We start from the raw sequence: 16,866 nt of genomic DNA, 5'->3' as shown, positions 1-16,866 counted from the left end.
TTGGTCCAATTCTTCCCAATTCAGTCCCTCTTCCTCAGTCTCCTACGGAAAACCAAGGCATCTCAAAAATTTTTTATGAAAAAGGTGGTGTTGACTATTTAAATCATGGTGACATACCTGACCGTGTTGAGGAGGAAAACCGGTGTGCTTTATCTAACCAGATGACAGAGAGTTGTACCCCTAAGGATTCTATTGTCAGGTCGCATAAGGAGGTTTCGGGTGATTTACTTATTGATGGTCTGTCTCCCAGGAAAATGGCCAAAGTGCGAGAGGTATTATGCTCTCTTGACATTAAGGTGTATTCTAGGAGGAAGAGCAGAGGCCCCACAGGGATTGAGACATGTTGGTTTTGGTTCGGAAGGTTAGGGTCTTTGTGTTTTCCCATGAAAATTATTAGCTGGAATGTTAGGGGTTTGGGTTCAAGGAATAAGCGTAGGATGGTTAAAGATTTTCTTAGGTCAGAGAATCCGGATGTTGTGATGATTCAGGAAACAAAAAAGGAGAATTGTGATAGAAGGTTTGTGGGTAGTGTCTGGACGGTCAGAAATAAGGATTGGGTTGCTCTTCCAGCGTCTGGGGCATCAGGTGGGATTTTGATCATCTGGGATTCAAAAAATCTGCGTAGAGAGGAGGTGGTAATAGGATCTTTCTCGGTCTCAGTCAAGTTCTCTTTGGACGGTTGTGGACCTCTTTGGATTTCTTCTGTTTATGGTCCAAACAGTCCCTCACTTAGGAAGGATTTTTGGGTGGAACTTTTTAACATTTATGGATTAACTTATCCGCTATGGTGTGTGGGCGGTGATTTTAATGTCATAAGGAGAAGCTCAGAAAAAATGGGGGGTTCTAGCCTAATTCCAAACATGAGGGACTTTGATAGTTTTATTAGAGAATGTGAATTACTTGACCCACCTCTTCGGAATGCTTCATTCACTTGGTCAAATATGCAAGAGTCTCCCGTGTGTAAGAGATTGGACCGTTTTCTCTACTCAAATGAGTGGGGGCTGCTCTTTCCCCAAGGCCTTCAAGAAGCCTTAATCAGAAGGACATCGGATCACTGGCCAATTGTTATGGATACCAACCCGTTTATGTGGGGGCCAACACCTTTTAGGTTTGAGAATATGTGGTTACAACACACTAATTTCAAGGAGAACTTTAGAGATTGGTGGTGTGGGTTTCAAGGAAACGGATGGGAAGGTCATAAGTTCATGAGGAGACTTCAATATGTTAAAGCTAAATTGAAGGAGTGGAATAAGTTTTCTTTTGGAGAGCTTAAAGAAAAGAAAAAAAGTAGTCTCAATGATTTAGCTAACTTTGACGCCATTGAGCAGGAAGGGGGTCTCAATCCTGGTTTGTTAAGCCAAAGAGCCTCAAGAAAAGGGGAGCTAGAGGAATTAATATTGAGGGAGGAAGTTCATTGGAGACAAAAAGCCAAAGTGAAATGGGTCAAGGAAGGGGATTGCAACTCTAAGTTTTATCATAAAGTGGCTAATGGCAAGCGAAATAGGAAATATATCAAGGAGTTGGAGAATGAGAGGGGCTTAGTGCTGGCGAATGCCGAGAGTATCACAGAGGAGATCTTACATTACTTTGAGAAGCTTTACATAAATCCTATAGGAGAGTCTTGGGGTGAAGGATTAGATTGATCCCCTATTTCGGAAGAGAGCGCGTTAAGGTTAGACTCCCCTTTCACCAAAGAAGAGATTTCTAAGGCCATTTTTCAGTTGGATAGGGACAAGGCTCCGGGGCCAGATGGCTTTACTATTGCCGTATTCCAAAAGTGTTGGGATGTGATTAAGGAGGATTTGGTGAGAGTGTTCGCTGAATTTCATAGGAGCGGAATTATCAATCAAAGCACTAATGCCTCTTTCATTGTTCTAATACCCAAAAAGAGTTTGTCAAAGAGAATATCAGACTTTAGACCCATTAGTTTGATCACTAGTCTCTATAAGATAATAGCCAAAGTGCTCTCTGGGCGTCTAAGAGGGGTTCTACATGAGACCATTCCCTATACTCAAGGCGCTTTTGTTCAAGGGAGACAAATATTGGACGCGGTTCTTATAGCGAATGAGATAGTGGACGAGAGAAGAAGGTCAGGGGAGGAAGGCGTCGTATTCAAAATAGACTTTGAAAAGGCGTACGATCACGTGAAGTGGGATTTTTTGGATCATGTGTTAGAAAAGAAGGGGTTCAGTCCTAGATGGAGGAAATGGATGAGTGGATGTTTATCTTCAGTATCTTATGCAATCTTGGTGAATGGTAGTGCTAAAGGGTGGGTTAAGGCATCAAGGGGATTAAGACAAGGCGACCCTTTATTCCCTTTTTTGTTTACTTTAGTCGCAGATGTACTGAGCAGGATGCTTATGAGAGCTGAGGAAAGAAATATGATGGAGGGTTTCAGGGTGGGTAGAAATAGAACTAGGGTGTCCCCTTTGCAATTTGCTGATGACACCATATTCTTTTCTAACTCAAGGGAGGAAGAGTTGCAGACTCTAAAGAGTCTTTTGTTAGTGTTTGGACACATTTATGGGCTCAAGGTCAATCTTAACAAGAGTAGTATTTATGGCATCAATCTTGATCAGGCTCATCTTTCAAGATTGGTTGAGATGCTTGATTGTAAGGCGTCTGGATGGCCTATTCTCTATCTGGGTCTCCCTTTGGGCGGGAATCCTAAGGCGTGTGGATTTTGGGATCCTGTGGTTGAGAGAATCTCAAGTAGATTAGATGGGTAGCAAAAGGCCTACTTATCCTTCAGGGGGAGGATAACTCTTATCCAATCTTGTCTTACCCATTTGCCAAGTTACTTCCTATCCTTATTTAAAATTCCCGCTTCAGTGGCTGCAAAAATAGAGAGGTTACAAAGGGATTTTTTATGGTCAGGGGTTGGGGAAGGCAAAAGGGATCATTTAGTGAGGTAGGATGTTGTGTGCAAACCGAAGACAATAGGGGGTTTGGGTTTGGGGAATATTTCTTGGAGGAATCTCGCTCTTCTAGGGAAATGGTTATGGAGGTATCCTAAAGAGGGATCAGCTCTTTGGCATCAGGTCATTTTAAGCATTTATGGTTCACACTCTAATGGTTGGGATGCTAACACTTTAGTAAGATGGTCACATCGCTGTCCTTGGAAGGCTATTGCTCAAGTCTTTCAGGGGTTTTCTTTGATTACTCGGTATGTGGTAGGAAACGGGGAAAGAATTCGGTTCTGGGAAGATTTGTGGTGGGGGGACCATCCTTTGGGAACCCAATATCCAAGACTATTTAGAGTAGTCGTGGATAAAAACATTTCTATTTCTTCAGTTCTTGGTCCATCTCGGCCTTTCTTGTGGAATTTGAATTTCCGCCGTAACCTGTCAGATTCTGAGATTGAGGACTTAGAAGGCCTCATGCGGTCTCTTGATGATTTGTATCTCTCTCCTTCGGTCCCAGATGCCAGATTATGGCCATTATCCTCTTCAGGGCTTTTTTCAGTCAAATCCTTTTTTCTAGCATTATCTCAATCTTCTGGATCTCCTCAAAACTTTCCTTCAAAGTTCGTGTGGAATTCTCAAGTTCCTTTCAAAGTGAAGTCCTTTGTCTGGTTAGTAGCACACAAGAAGGTGAATACTAATGATATGTTACAAGTGAGAAGACCCTACAAAGCCCTTAGTCCTGATATTTGTATCCTGTGCATGAAGCACGGGGAATCAGCAGATCATCTTTTTCTTCATTGCTCCTTGACGATTGGGTTGTGGCACAGGTTATTTCAGTTAGCTAAGACGGATTGGGTTCCCCCAAGGAGCATATATGACATGATGTCCATCAAATTTAAAGGCTTCGGTAATTCTAAGAGAGGGATAGTTTTGTGGCAAGCTGCGAGCATAGCTCTAATTCGGGTTGTGTGGTGGGAAAGAAACGCAAGGATTTTCGAGGATAAAACAAGGAATTCAGGGTTCCTTTGGGACTCTATTGTTTTCCTTGCTTCCCTTTGGGCTTTCTGTTCCAAGGCATTTAAGGGGATTCCCCTTATTGTGATTCAACTGGATTGGATAGCGGTGTGTACTCCATAGGGATTGGTCCTTAGTGGGAGGTCGTTTGTTTTATGTGTATTTTCCTGTAATTTAGTTGTCTTTGGTGGGAGGATTTCTCATCCTTCTTCTTGTACTTCTTTTTTATATTAATATATCTTTGTGGCGTTTCCAATCAAAATAAAAAAAATCAGCCTCATCAATAGATTTTGGAACCCACCCCAGACCCAGGTCCTCAAATAAAAATCCAAGATTCAAAGCTGGAAGAAGTTAGCCACCCCATACCCACTTCAGATACCTTAGGAAGGCATTACTCCATCCAACCTTGGTCTACTAATGAAATTACCTCTCTATAAGCATTAGCTATTTACGAAAAAATTAGGTATTTCTATCCTCTTCCTTAAGCCATAAAGCCCACAACTTTTGTCTCCTTCAACCAAACTAAATGAGTACATTTCCCCAAAGTAGATTCCCTAACTACAACAAATAAATAAATAAAAGCTAACATTAAAAATTAAGAACTAAAAACCAAAAACTAAAAACTAAAAACTAAAGAAAAAATATAAGATTTTGATTTAGACAGAGACTCACGTGCAACTGATTATATATCATAGCCAGACAGATCAATGAAGCATTAAGTAAGAATCCATTGTGGTCATAGAACGTAATTCACCTCTCCTATCCACATTAAAATTTCCAAATTTGAAGGCTCACAGATTACTGCAGAGGCATCTTCACAAAATTTACGTAAGGCAGAGGCACAAGCACTTGAAGAAAGAGGTTCTGAAATCCCTGTAGCAAGAAATAATCTGAAAGTAGCATATCAGTACAATAAGGAATGGTGAATGTTAAATACAGTTGTGCCTGATGCCATAATGCATGTAGAGATCATATTTTTAGGTCTAAAATGAAAAAGACAAAAGTTAAAAGCACCATCAAGTCAAATGGATCAATATGCTGTATTGGCATACGACAATATTCTAGATTGTGTGTAAATTCTAACACATTCCATTTAAGGAGTACAAGAACAAAATATATTAGAATGTCAATTAAACATTCTAACATAAATATGCACATGTATAACTATACGAAGTATTTCAGCTGCTAGACAATTTAAGGAGAGAACTCTTACAGTAAGGGTCTAGCATTAGTTCGAAAAGAAGATATCAATTTGGAGTAGGAACCAACAACATCTGCAAGTGACCTGTATACCTAGAATGGAGATAATTACCCACAGGTAAGAGGAGTAATATTAGAGAAACAGAAGAATCAATCAGATAAAATGGATCCTATCAAGTTAAAGGGCCTGCCACATTTCAAGTAAAACAGAACTATTTCCAAAAATATAAAATTCAGTGTATAAATAACTTAAAGAAGTCTACTGACATACAATGCGCATGAAGCCTTTAAGTTTGTCAGGAGCCATACTAGACAAAATTGTCAGCAACTGCATAATCACAGAGAAATCAAAGGTTTGGCCCTCCTGTAGTACTACCTCAGCAACCTGGAACATGAAACTTGTAAGCCACTAAAGTTGTAGAGAAGGTTGAAAGCAGAATAGCAATTTTGGTGAATCTGAAATCTTAAATCAAATTCTGATCCACAAAGGGAAAAGAAAAAGAAAAAGAAAATCAAATTCAAAAACAACACAAGTCCAGCTTGATCCAACCCAGGTAGCAAGTAGCAGATCAGCGTCTTAAATATAACAAGCTCTCACAGAAAACTATAAACATTCAAAATTAAAATGATGGGAAGAAAAAGTAAAATAATTTGTTCAATTTGTGTAGGAAGGACCTCTCATCCTTCCCTTGGTTTTTTCTCTTTCTTTTGTTTCTTTTATCTCTCCCGTATCTGTTCTTATATTAATATATTCTTCTTCGTTTCTGATCAAAAAAAAAAAAAAAGTAAAATAATTTCTCAGCAACCATCAATAGTTAGTTGCTTTGAAACTACACATTGCTAGACTTTTTCATTCGTGTATAAGTATAAGAAATTTTAACATATCTACGAGTCTAGGCCATTGTCCAACAATCTTCATATAAAATAAAGTAATTCCATCGCATGTATGTTTGGTAATGATAGACCTCTAAATTGTGAAATTAGAGGAAGGATTAAATCCAAGTTAGAGCAACTGTATCAAGTTAAAAAAATAAATAAATAAAAAAGAAACACCCGTCTAACATAGAGATCAGCAAATCTAGTATGGGCAGAATGGTTTGAAGAACTGCTGGTAGTCGTTGATTCTCAGTTAGATCTTAGGGAGACACTCAAATGCAAAGTGCTTTATTGAAGATTGGGTGGCGGAGGTTTGGGATGTTTCGGGAGAGGATGGAGGCTGGAATCTACACTTTTCTAGGCGATTTAACGATTGGGAGATGGAGATGGTGGAGAGATTCCTATTCTCCTTGCAAGGGAAGAGGGTGGTTGTTAATTTGGAGGATAGGATACGGTGGAAGGAGGCTAAGAGTAGTAATTTTTCTGTTAAATCCTTTCATAGTGCTATGGAGGGTAGCAGCACAGTCCCATTCCTGAAAAGCATTATTTGGAGCCCTTGTGTTCCTACTAAGGTTGGTTTTTTTGCTTGGGAATCCACTTGGGGTAAAGCCCTAACGTTGGACCAACTAAAGAAGAGGGGCTGGTCTCTTCCGAACAAATGTTACCTTTGTTGTGCTACTGAAGAGTCTATTGATCATCTTCTAATTCATTGCACTAAGGCTAGGGTTTTATGGGAGTTGTTATTCAACCTTTTTGGTGTGTTGTGGGTTCTCCCATCGTGAGTGAAAGAGATCCTTCTTGGGTGGCATGGTTGTTTGTGGGCAAGAAGTGAGTAAAGATTTGGAGAGCAACCCCCTTGTGTCTTTTTTGGACAGTTTGGAAGGAAAGAAATAGAGTTGCGTTTGAAAATGAGGATCTTTCAATCCAAAGGATGAAATATTCTTTTGATTGTAATTTGTGGTCTTGGTCTAAGTTGTGTATAAATGAAGGGCCCAATTCTTTAATTAACTTTTTTGAGTGGTTGGGCTATAGATGAGGGCGGGTGAGTCTTTTGTACACCTCTTCCTTTTGTTTTTTTGCCTATAGGCGCCTGTTGTATACCTCTTGTATGCTTTGGGTTAGCCATTGGGTGCCCTGTTTTTACTAATATACATTTTTTTGTGTCTTTGCCTATCAAAAAAAATATATATATAGTTATCAAAGACTTTAAGTTCACAATTCACAACATTAAAGTTTGTTGGTATTGTCTAAAATCGTAATTCTGAATTCAAGTGCTAGGTATAAAATTTGAAGTTGGAAAATTGCCACATTTCCCTCTTTCTTTTCCCAAGTATACCCATATGATGACCTTTTCCTGAAGACACAGATACAAAATTTTAAGCAGGGAGGGGGGGAACCTTCTGAACACATGCTATTCTATTGTTAGACTATAATATTTTATTACAAATTATTTTTTAGCAGCTTCCTTTCTAGAGTTGCTACATTAAAAAATTAAAGAAAAAAAAAGTAAATATTTAGACAAAAGTCTAATTTGCAGCTAAATTATACTTTAAAATGTCTTGAGTACTAGAATATCATAACAAATCATTAAGTACTCAATCCAGGAACAACACCATCATTAGATATTATAAAGAATGCAGTTCAGTTTTAATACCATCATCCTAAAAAACAACTTGATATTTTCAAGGATTTTTATAAGAACTCTACCTACTCAATTTTAAAATATCATATAGATATTTTATTTAGAACTTCATATGTTACTTGCCTTAAAATTCCTTCCCCATGGTGCAAAGAAACCAAAAAACCAAAAAAGGAGGAAAAAAAAGACACAAAGAAGCAAGGAAAAAAATAATCAACAAGAAGAAAGAACATAAGAGTCACCATTTTGGCGCCTCTTTTTAATATATATTTACCTCTCTTTACTCATCAAAAGAAAAAATGAGAGTTGGAAATAATTTTTGCTAAACTTTGACAAGGTAAACTTGTGGAGTGAAACAATAGTGAAGACTAAAAGATCATTGTTCACACACACTAGAAAAAATGCTATTAATTTAGTTCAAACTATGGTAAATAATGATGTGTAAGTTAGATATCCAAAAGACTTAGGTGTTGTTTGCTTTTTTAACTTTTTTCTAAAAGCAACTTGCTTTCAGATTTCAGCTAGTTTGTTTTTTTACTTTTTGTTGACTTATCACTTGTTTTGTAAATTTTTTTACTAAATAGAAAAGGCCAACATATGTTATTTTTTCTGAATACTAAAAGTAACATGTTGATTTGTCTTTACTTCTTAATACTTAACACAAATAAAATATTAAAAAATCAAACAACTTAATATTAAACACTATGAAGCACTATTTAGATTTAGAATTAGTCAAAAACCACCTTCCTATCACGTGAACTAGGATTTCCTATGCTCAGTCACAATGTGTTTCAATCAGACATGAAGTGGGTGGATAAAATCTTATAATGCTACAGTTAATATTTCTGTGTTGATCAATGGGATGCAGACTGATTTCTTCTAAGGTTTAAGGGGTTTGATGTAGGGTGACCCTCAATCTTCTTATCACTTCATCCTTAAGGTGGAGGCTCTTACTTGCTTCATTTTTAGATGGTGGATTACTAGCAGGTTTGAGGTGGGTAAGAGAGGAAAGAGGAGGTTGGAAATTTGCATTTACTTTTTGTTAATAGTAGTATCCTCTTTTGGGAGGCAACTTGTGATCTACTTCTATGCATGGGGAGGATTTTTCTCTGTTTTGATGCAGTGTCTTATTATACTAAACTTCTTTGCACCCCTTTTAACTCCTCACCTAAATACCCAGAATCCATATTAATTCATGTTCAAATATGCCAGTGAACTGTTTTCAGAATTCCAGCAACTTATTGTATTTAAGCAAACCTATTCCACCTGCATTTCATTCATAATCATTCTTCCAACTTCACAAAGCTTAAAACCATAACCTTCCTGAAACATCCCACTGATTAAATAATTAGAATTTTTTTTTTTTTTTTTTTTGATAAGAGATTGTATTAAAGAGCAAAAAGCACACAAGAGTACACCGGGGGTGCACAATGAGCTAGAAAAATAAAAGCAAAAATAAAACAGAAAGGGAAACAAAAAACAGCTCCCACCCTCAAGAAGGACCTATCCAATCTACACAATTAGAATCTTTATAGATAGCATAATTATGAGATTTAAATCTTTCCCTCTAGCATGTGAATCCAAACTAAATTGCACATCAACATTTGAAGGATTTCTAGTCTTTTGTTCTATTTACTAATTCATTGCAACAAATTTTTTATTTCTGACAAAAAAGTATCTTCATAACATAGTTTTTATAAGAAAAGAAAAAATGCTTGCTACTTTTTATCTTTCAATGTAAAACATTTTTCATCTGTGCTTTCTCCTCCCATACTTCAATCATCATTGGCAAGTTAAATCAAAGCTCTTAGGCAAGTCAAGCATAGATTGCTAATTTTAACATATGAATCCTTATAATGAGAATTGCCTAGATTCTGATCATAAATGCCCACATATGCAATTTATTCTCTGATTGCCTGGTATTTGAAAGACTAACTTATCTACAAAATTGGAAACTATTTTTCACTTGTCCTCAAAACAAAAACAGTGAAGATTTTGCCCATTTTTCTCATTATATTAACCGAAATGTCAAGAACTTCTTACTACTTATTATCATCTAACATTTTCATGTTAAAAACATCATAAGAATGGTTTTAAATTGTAGTGTTCTACATGCTAATCACTAAGCATATTTGTTGATTCAGCACTTCAATGCTTTGTAAAAACACAACTGAATAAATTAAAAAGATAAATAGAATAAAACAAAATGAGTAGTTGCACCATCTTTCTTTGCTAGCAACCTTTGGTATAATTTTTATATGCCTATAAAAAAGGAAGAGAAAAAAAAAAAAAAAAAGTAAGATGTACTCACCACATTAAGAGCAAACATTTTGGTTTCCACATCTCTCCAAGGGATTGGTAAATTTATAGACACCCAACCACCAAAGAAAAGCTACAACAGAATTAAGATGCAGAAGAAAAAATGACATTAACACACCATCATTATTAACAACTAAAATATAAAAATTAAAATAAAGAACACTTCAAACCTGCAATTCAAGGGAAAAAATTGGAAGATAAAACTGTAGTGAAATGTACTTATTTCTTTAAATGACTTTAACCAAGGGAAGCTAAACCAGTAATACCATCACCTATTTCTTTCAAATACTTTAACCATGGGAACACTCATACTTGAGTTGAGGTCCTTTTGGAAAAAGGAAAAGAAAAAAGAGAGAGAAAGAATGAGAAGGTGAGGCTTGGGACAGCTGCCAAAAACAAAGGGAGTGTGCATCCAATAAAAGCCAAGAAAAGGTAGAAAAAATTTATCTAGCATGCATAAAATGTGTTGATCAATTAACATTTTTTTTATAGGTAAAATTTTGTCTCCATTGGAACTTAAACCTAGAACCTTCCACAAACCTTCCCCAACCCTTTACTACTTTAGTCAGACCTCAAGGGCTTGTTGACTGAAATACCACCAAACTAACTTCCATAACTCCCAAGTAGCATTGGACTGAAAGAGGTTGGAGGCTGTATTATCATTATTTAATAGTTGGGATGATTATAGCCAAAACATCAAGATCTCAAATCAAATGTTAATTAATCTTTATCAAGATCAAAGTAAGTGACCTTTCATTGATCAAAACTTATAGATACAGAACCTCCATCAGTGTACAATAAGTGAAATGAAGGCTCTGACCCATTTCCTTCTCTGGTCCTTGTAGTACTGTCACCAAGGGGTTTGGATCCAATTCCAAAAAGGATTGGTTTTATCACAGGCTTTTGCTAACAAAACTACCCATTGCTTACCTAGCATTATGTTCTTTTTTCTAATAAGAAACTATACTTGTGTTATATAAAAGTAAGAATTTGTACAAACGAAAGAACCATGAAAAATCCTTCAAAAAGGGAAAAGAAAATATACAAGAGACAATGAATAAAAATCCCCATGTTTGTTTTGGTGTGTGGCGTGAAAGAAATGGTTGTATATTCTATGACGAAGAGCTCAACAAACATAAGTTGAAAGAGATCCTTATTAGGTCTCTTATGGAATGGTTGTGGAGAGCCTTGCTGGGGAGGGAATATGCTTCTCTGTTGGATTTTATCATTAACTTGAACCATGGATAGTAGTTTTCAGTTGTTCTAGTCTTTAGTGCCACTTCCTTTATGTTTAGGTGGCACCTCTTGTATACTCCTTGTGTACAAAGGGTGCGCCCCCCTTCTTTATTGGCACATTTTGATGTCTTTTTGTTTGCCTATCAAAAAAACCCTTGCACTGGTCTCATATATGAGAGAACACTCCAAACCTATAATATGCAATCACTCCACAGTTTTAACCCTATAAGGGGCAGAAGAAAACTAGTAATTTTACTAGAGGTTAATTCTTGATCTTCAAGAATTTATCCTCCTTGCTCTTTAGTGAACTTAATCAAGTCTTTATTTCTCCCTACTGTTTGACATTCTGTGAAGTACCATTGAAATCTCAAAATATCAAACGTTCCATTATTTCTTTTTTTTATTTTTTTTATAAGCAAGAATATATGATAAAATCCAAAGAAATCCCATACACCAAGGGACACAGCGCTTATACAATCAAGTCTTTATTTCTCCTACTGTTTTGACATTCAGTGTACCTTCGACATCCTAATATATTTCTTTCTTTTTTTCATATGCAAGAATATATGATAAAATCAAAAGAGAAACTATACACCAAGGTACAGCACATATTTTTTGTTTGATAAGTAAATAAGCAAATATATTAAAAGCGCAAAGAAAAGGTGCACCAGGTACACATGGAGTATACAAAGAGCACCGAAAAACAGGCGAAAGGAAAAAATAACAAACCACTACCCAAACCAAAGGACAACACCCTAAGGATCAAAGAAACAAAGAAATAGAGGTCTCTCAAACAACAAACCTAACCCACAATCTACTATGTGATCAGCACTGACAAACCAACCAGGAAAAACGAGCAATAAGAGCCTGCCTCACCAAAAACCACGCACCCAAGCCACTACCTGGCTCACAAACCCACAGCCCCTTGAGAAAACAAGCAAGCCAACAACTGTGAAACCCTAACACAAAAAGAAGAGAATGTAAACAACCTATTCCTCTCCACCTCCCATCCCCACACCTTAACCCTAGCCTGGGCACTCAGAAACCAAATCCCACCCACACTTCCTGCTTCTTCTCCCTTTTCTGCTTGAAAAATTATAGTAAACAAAGCATTCCAACTTTCGAAGTTCCCTTTCAAAGCAGGAAGCAAAGGAAGGTCTCTTAAAACTTGATCCCACCACTCTACAACCCTTTCTAGCTTCCATTTTTCTCAACGGGGACTCAACTTCATTCTCAAAACCTTTCAAAACTAAACCCAAGTACTTGTTGAAGAAGAAGAAATTCTTGTAAGACAAATCAACAATGATCTCATCAGGCACCACATACTTCCCTCCCATCAAGTTCTTCCTGGGGACAACTGTTTCTTCAATCAACCTCTTCACTACACGAAGTCAAGTCTACACTCTTGTCATCGATAGGATGAATCTTTGAGAAAACCAATTCCAAACCCTCACTAGAAAACAAATGCAAAGACCCACAACCCCTACCCTTACTTTCCATCAAAAACCCTCGTTTTACTCCCTCTACAAGTTAAGGCTATTATGCCTCGCCACCGAAGTGCCTCCATATTTGAGAGAAGAAGAAGAAGAAGAAGACAAAGTGGAACCCCCAAGAAGAAAGCAGAAGACAAACCCAAACCCGCAAAGCCATCCGCTGCAACCAAGAGGATAGCATCAGCAGATGGCAAACCACAATCAAGGCTTAGTGTCATTATCAAGATGCAAGGATCTGGAAAAAGCTTCTGGACCACCTTACCTTCACCAGCCAGCAAGGGGAGAGAGGGGGGGGGCGGGGGCGTGCTCTTAAGAATAATATTGGGTCCACTAGTGCAAGGAACCTTAGCAGAAATAGTCTAGCCCAAAACAAAGGAACTCTGAGTCCACAATGGACCAAAGCAATAGGAAGGCTAGGCCCAACGCACTCAAAGCCTCCCACCTCCTGGCCCAAAGGAGAAGAAGGGCTTGAAACTCTGCTTGTTAAGCCAAAATGGGACAAAAAATTAGGCTCAAGGGTCAACCCCTCACCAAGGTCTCCTGTCCCTAAAGTACTGTTGTAGGAAGAGGAAATTGTACCCTTCAAAACTTGGTAAGCACGCAAAGCACAAGGCATATACAATGGGTATCAAAAGGATTTGCCAAATAGTGAGAGAAAATACAAAAAAAAACTATTCCCTCCCTTAGTTAGATCTCACCCAATCTACAAAATCAATTAATGGCAGTGAACCTTTTTCTATATAGATGCTCACCCAAGACGCTAGGCTTCTAAGGAAAGAACATTGTAGTGGTTGAGTTGGTTGCTCCTCACTTTTGAATACTCTTCAATTTCTTTGTTTCCAAATTGTCTAAAAAAATATATAAGGAATAGCTCTCCAAACCTTCTTATGTTTTCTTTTCACAAAAGAGTCATGTCAGCTTAAAAGGGTCTTCCCAACCGTAACGAACAATAACTATCAAGATTCCCTTACTTTGGCCCAATGTAAGAGGAAGATCAACCAATTCCTTTCATTTTTGCAAAGAAGGCATCTATTTGCCAATGACCACCCTCTTTTCTGAAGCAAGTTCAAAGTTAGCACCTTTCTCCAAGTAGCTTCCCAAACAAAAATACTCATTTTCCACAAGACCTAAGAATTCCAAAGAATGCAAACAGGAAAGGAATTATACGTTCGACTCCGGGATGGAATGTGAAGATCGGATCTATTTGCCAATGACCACCCTTTTTTTTGAAGCAGCTTCAAAGTTAGCACCTTTCCCCAGGTAGCTTCCCAAACAAAAAAAATCTAATTTTTGACAAAACCTAAAATTCCAAATAATGCCAATGGGAAAGGAAATATACGTCCAAATCCAAGATGGAATATGAAGATTTGACCGAGAAGACTCCCTTCTTTGAGTCTATCCAAACCTTTCTTGCAACCTTGAAAGAAATGCCTTAACGTTATCTAGCACCCAAGCATTCAATTGTCTATAGAAACAAGGATTCTAGTGGCCCCTCTCACCCAAATCATCCAAACATTTGCCACCTAGGTATCTTTGATGATGCTAAGGCATACAAAGAGAGGAAAGACATACATAAGGGTTCTTACCCACCCCACCTATCCTTTCAAAACTCCACCCTCCTACCATTTCCCACCTCAAAAGAAACTCTATTGTTGACCAAGTCCCATCCCTTTCTGATGTTTTTACAAATCCTAACTCCATACCCTTTGCTCACTTTGTAAGAAAACTAAACCAAATGCTCCCTCACTTCCCTGTTTTTGGCTCACACCACATACATAAGGGTTATTCCAAACACCACCTATTCTTCCAAAACATCACCCTCTTGCCATTTCCCACCTTGAAAGATACTCTATAGCTAACCAGCCACCCCTTTCTGATATTTTTCCAAACTCCAATCCCTTCACTCACTTTGCAACAATTAAATTGTACATCTCAACCCACCACTTCTTACTTAAGACACTAAACCATGCAAGCTAAGCTTAGAACCCAAGTAAGGGCCTTAATACACAACACCATGAAATTAGTGTCATTTTCTCTCCAAAAATGGGCAGCTTCAAAAGGTTGTAAAACTCTTGCAAGGTCTATCTTATTGAAGCAATCCTAGTGAAGATGAGTCTACTTTTCACATGTCCAAGATACCAATTTAAATTTCCATGACCAATAGAAGTTGTATGGAGATTTACACTGGTATGGTTTAGATGAGGAAATGAAAGATCATTAGGGCTTTATCATCCTAAAGAAAAGGGTTATTCAAGGAGGCAACTTTTATCATGGATGGCTTTTCTGCTCCTCTTATTTCAGTGGGTGATGTGTATATGTTATATGTCTATTTGCAAAAAAATGAGCAGTGCTAGAAGTTGCATGCAGTGGTTTCTTCTCCCTCAAACTTTCTTTCAGTTTATGTCCAAAAAAAGGAAAATCCTAAAATCTTTCTCCCAGTCAATGCAACCATGAAAGCCAAAGAGCCCTACATCCCTGCACTCAACAGCTCAAATAGATAGAGCTGAATGGAAAATAGGATTCAAATACCCCTTTAATTTGGATATAAGGCTATGTAGTTTGTGGAGTGGCCTAGGATTATATTGTATCATAGTCCAAAAGTAAAAACTAGCAGAATGTGATGATTAGGGGCAGTAATTAATTTATTGAGTTATTAATTTATTTTTATATGAACAAATCAATTTGTTTAAATGATGCCTAAAAATATGTGGGGGTACTACCCATGTAGACCAGAAGCATATAAAGAGCACCACAAAGAAAACATAAAGGCAAAAATGCAAAAGGGAACTACAATCCAATCAATGCTTAATGTATCAATGAAATCATGGGAGAGCACTTTCCCATCCCCAAGGGAACATCAGATGAATCCAAAAGAGTTTTAACAAAAAACTCTTTCAAACTCTAATCAACAAGCTCCTCATTAAAGACCCTTCCATTCAGCTCTCAATAAACAGCAGAACAAACACAGGGGAGCTAATCTCCACACTTTCTTCTGCCATTTTCCCAGCAGATAATCGCCCAAATAAGCTCCCACTAAAATCAAAAATTGCAGACAGATCATCCTACAACAATTAAGCTTCTTCACAATGAAAAGAATGTCATCTTCACAAGAAACAAGCTCTAAAAGAAGCATTAGGGGCCCAAATCTCTTTTGATGGGTACTAAAATCACAATTTCAGAAGACAATGAGTTATAAAAAAATTGACCATAAAACGCCTCTCTTTGACTCCCCTCCAGAATAATTGTCCTCCCAACTCCTTTGCCAACTTACCAAGGGAATGCACTTTGAAAACAACCCACCACCTTCACCTCTCAATCCTAAAAGAACCTCCTAACACAAATTTCCAAAGTCCTTGACTCACCCTCCACCTTCAATACATCCATGACTAGCATTTTTTGTAGTAGCAAGACTAGAATAGAAAAGGAAAGGCACTTATCAAAAAAAAAAAAAGAATAGAAAAGGACAGGCTCTTTCAACAAGTTCACTCCAGACCACCTCTCAAGTCAAAACTTGGTCTAAAGAACCTGATGATTAGGGCAATAATGTTTCTCAAAAACCAAAAGGTAACAACATATTTTTTTAATCAGAATAGTAATCAAATATAGGAATTACAAAGCATCTAACCAAATGATGGGGGGAAAGCCTTTTAAAGCATATTCAAGAAAAGAAAGAAAAGACATAAATAAACTTTAATTGGGATTAGTATTAGTTGGAATTAAATTAGGATTAATATTTTTTAATATTTTTTGGAGTCCAATTAGGAATAGCTCATTAGGTTATAAGAGAATTAAAATTAAAGTCATAATAGGTTATTAGAATACTAAAAGACTTTGGATTTCTTAGAAAAGCCTATAAATAAAGCTAATTGATGTAAACCAAAATAAATTGATGATTAATAATATTCGCTTTCTTGCATACTTTGCAATTTTCAATAGTAACACCCCATTGATTTTCTTCTAGGTGAGACTCTAAGGTTTCTATTTCTTCTTCCTCTTATCTTCTCTCTCTCTATTTCATTTAATTTTATTTTGTTACCATAGACATTATCCCTTCTTCCACTTCTTAAACCCTAAACGATACAAACCCAAGCCCGCCTATTCGATTGTGGGCAACCATCCTAGGGTTGTCCTACATACCTATCAAAAAAAACAAATCCTAGGGTTGTCCTACATCACTAAAACA

The 16,866-nt window shown here is 37.2% G+C and overlaps 1 protein-coding gene across 3 annotated transcripts in view; it reads right to left on the bottom strand.

Moving 5' to 3' along the window:
• The window catches only part of LOC100244593 (transportin MOS14), a 72,645-nt gene that overhangs the window by 20,803 nt on the left and 34,976 nt on the right, over positions 1-16,866 (bottom strand). For all 3 annotated transcript variants that reach the window (XM_010662335.3, XM_010662334.3, XM_002276561.5), the window contains exons 12-15: positions 9,947-10,027; positions 5,392-5,505; positions 5,134-5,213; positions 4,675-4,810 (exon numbers count right to left, since the gene is read on the bottom strand). In XM_010662335.3, the coding sequence (XP_010660637.1) occupies positions 4,675-4,810; positions 5,134-5,213; positions 5,392-5,505; positions 9,947-10,027 (411 nt within the window). The remainder of the gene's footprint in view (positions 1-4,674; positions 4,811-5,133; positions 5,214-5,391; positions 5,506-9,946; positions 10,028-16,866) is intronic.

This window comes from Vitis vinifera, chromosome 14, assembly GCF_030704535.1.
Source record: "Vitis vinifera cultivar Pinot Noir 40024 chromosome 14, ASM3070453v1".
Classification (NCBI taxonomy): Eukaryota; Viridiplantae; Streptophyta; class Magnoliopsida; order Vitales; family Vitaceae; genus Vitis; species Vitis vinifera.
This window is presented reverse-complemented; position numbering and strand designations above follow the sequence as displayed.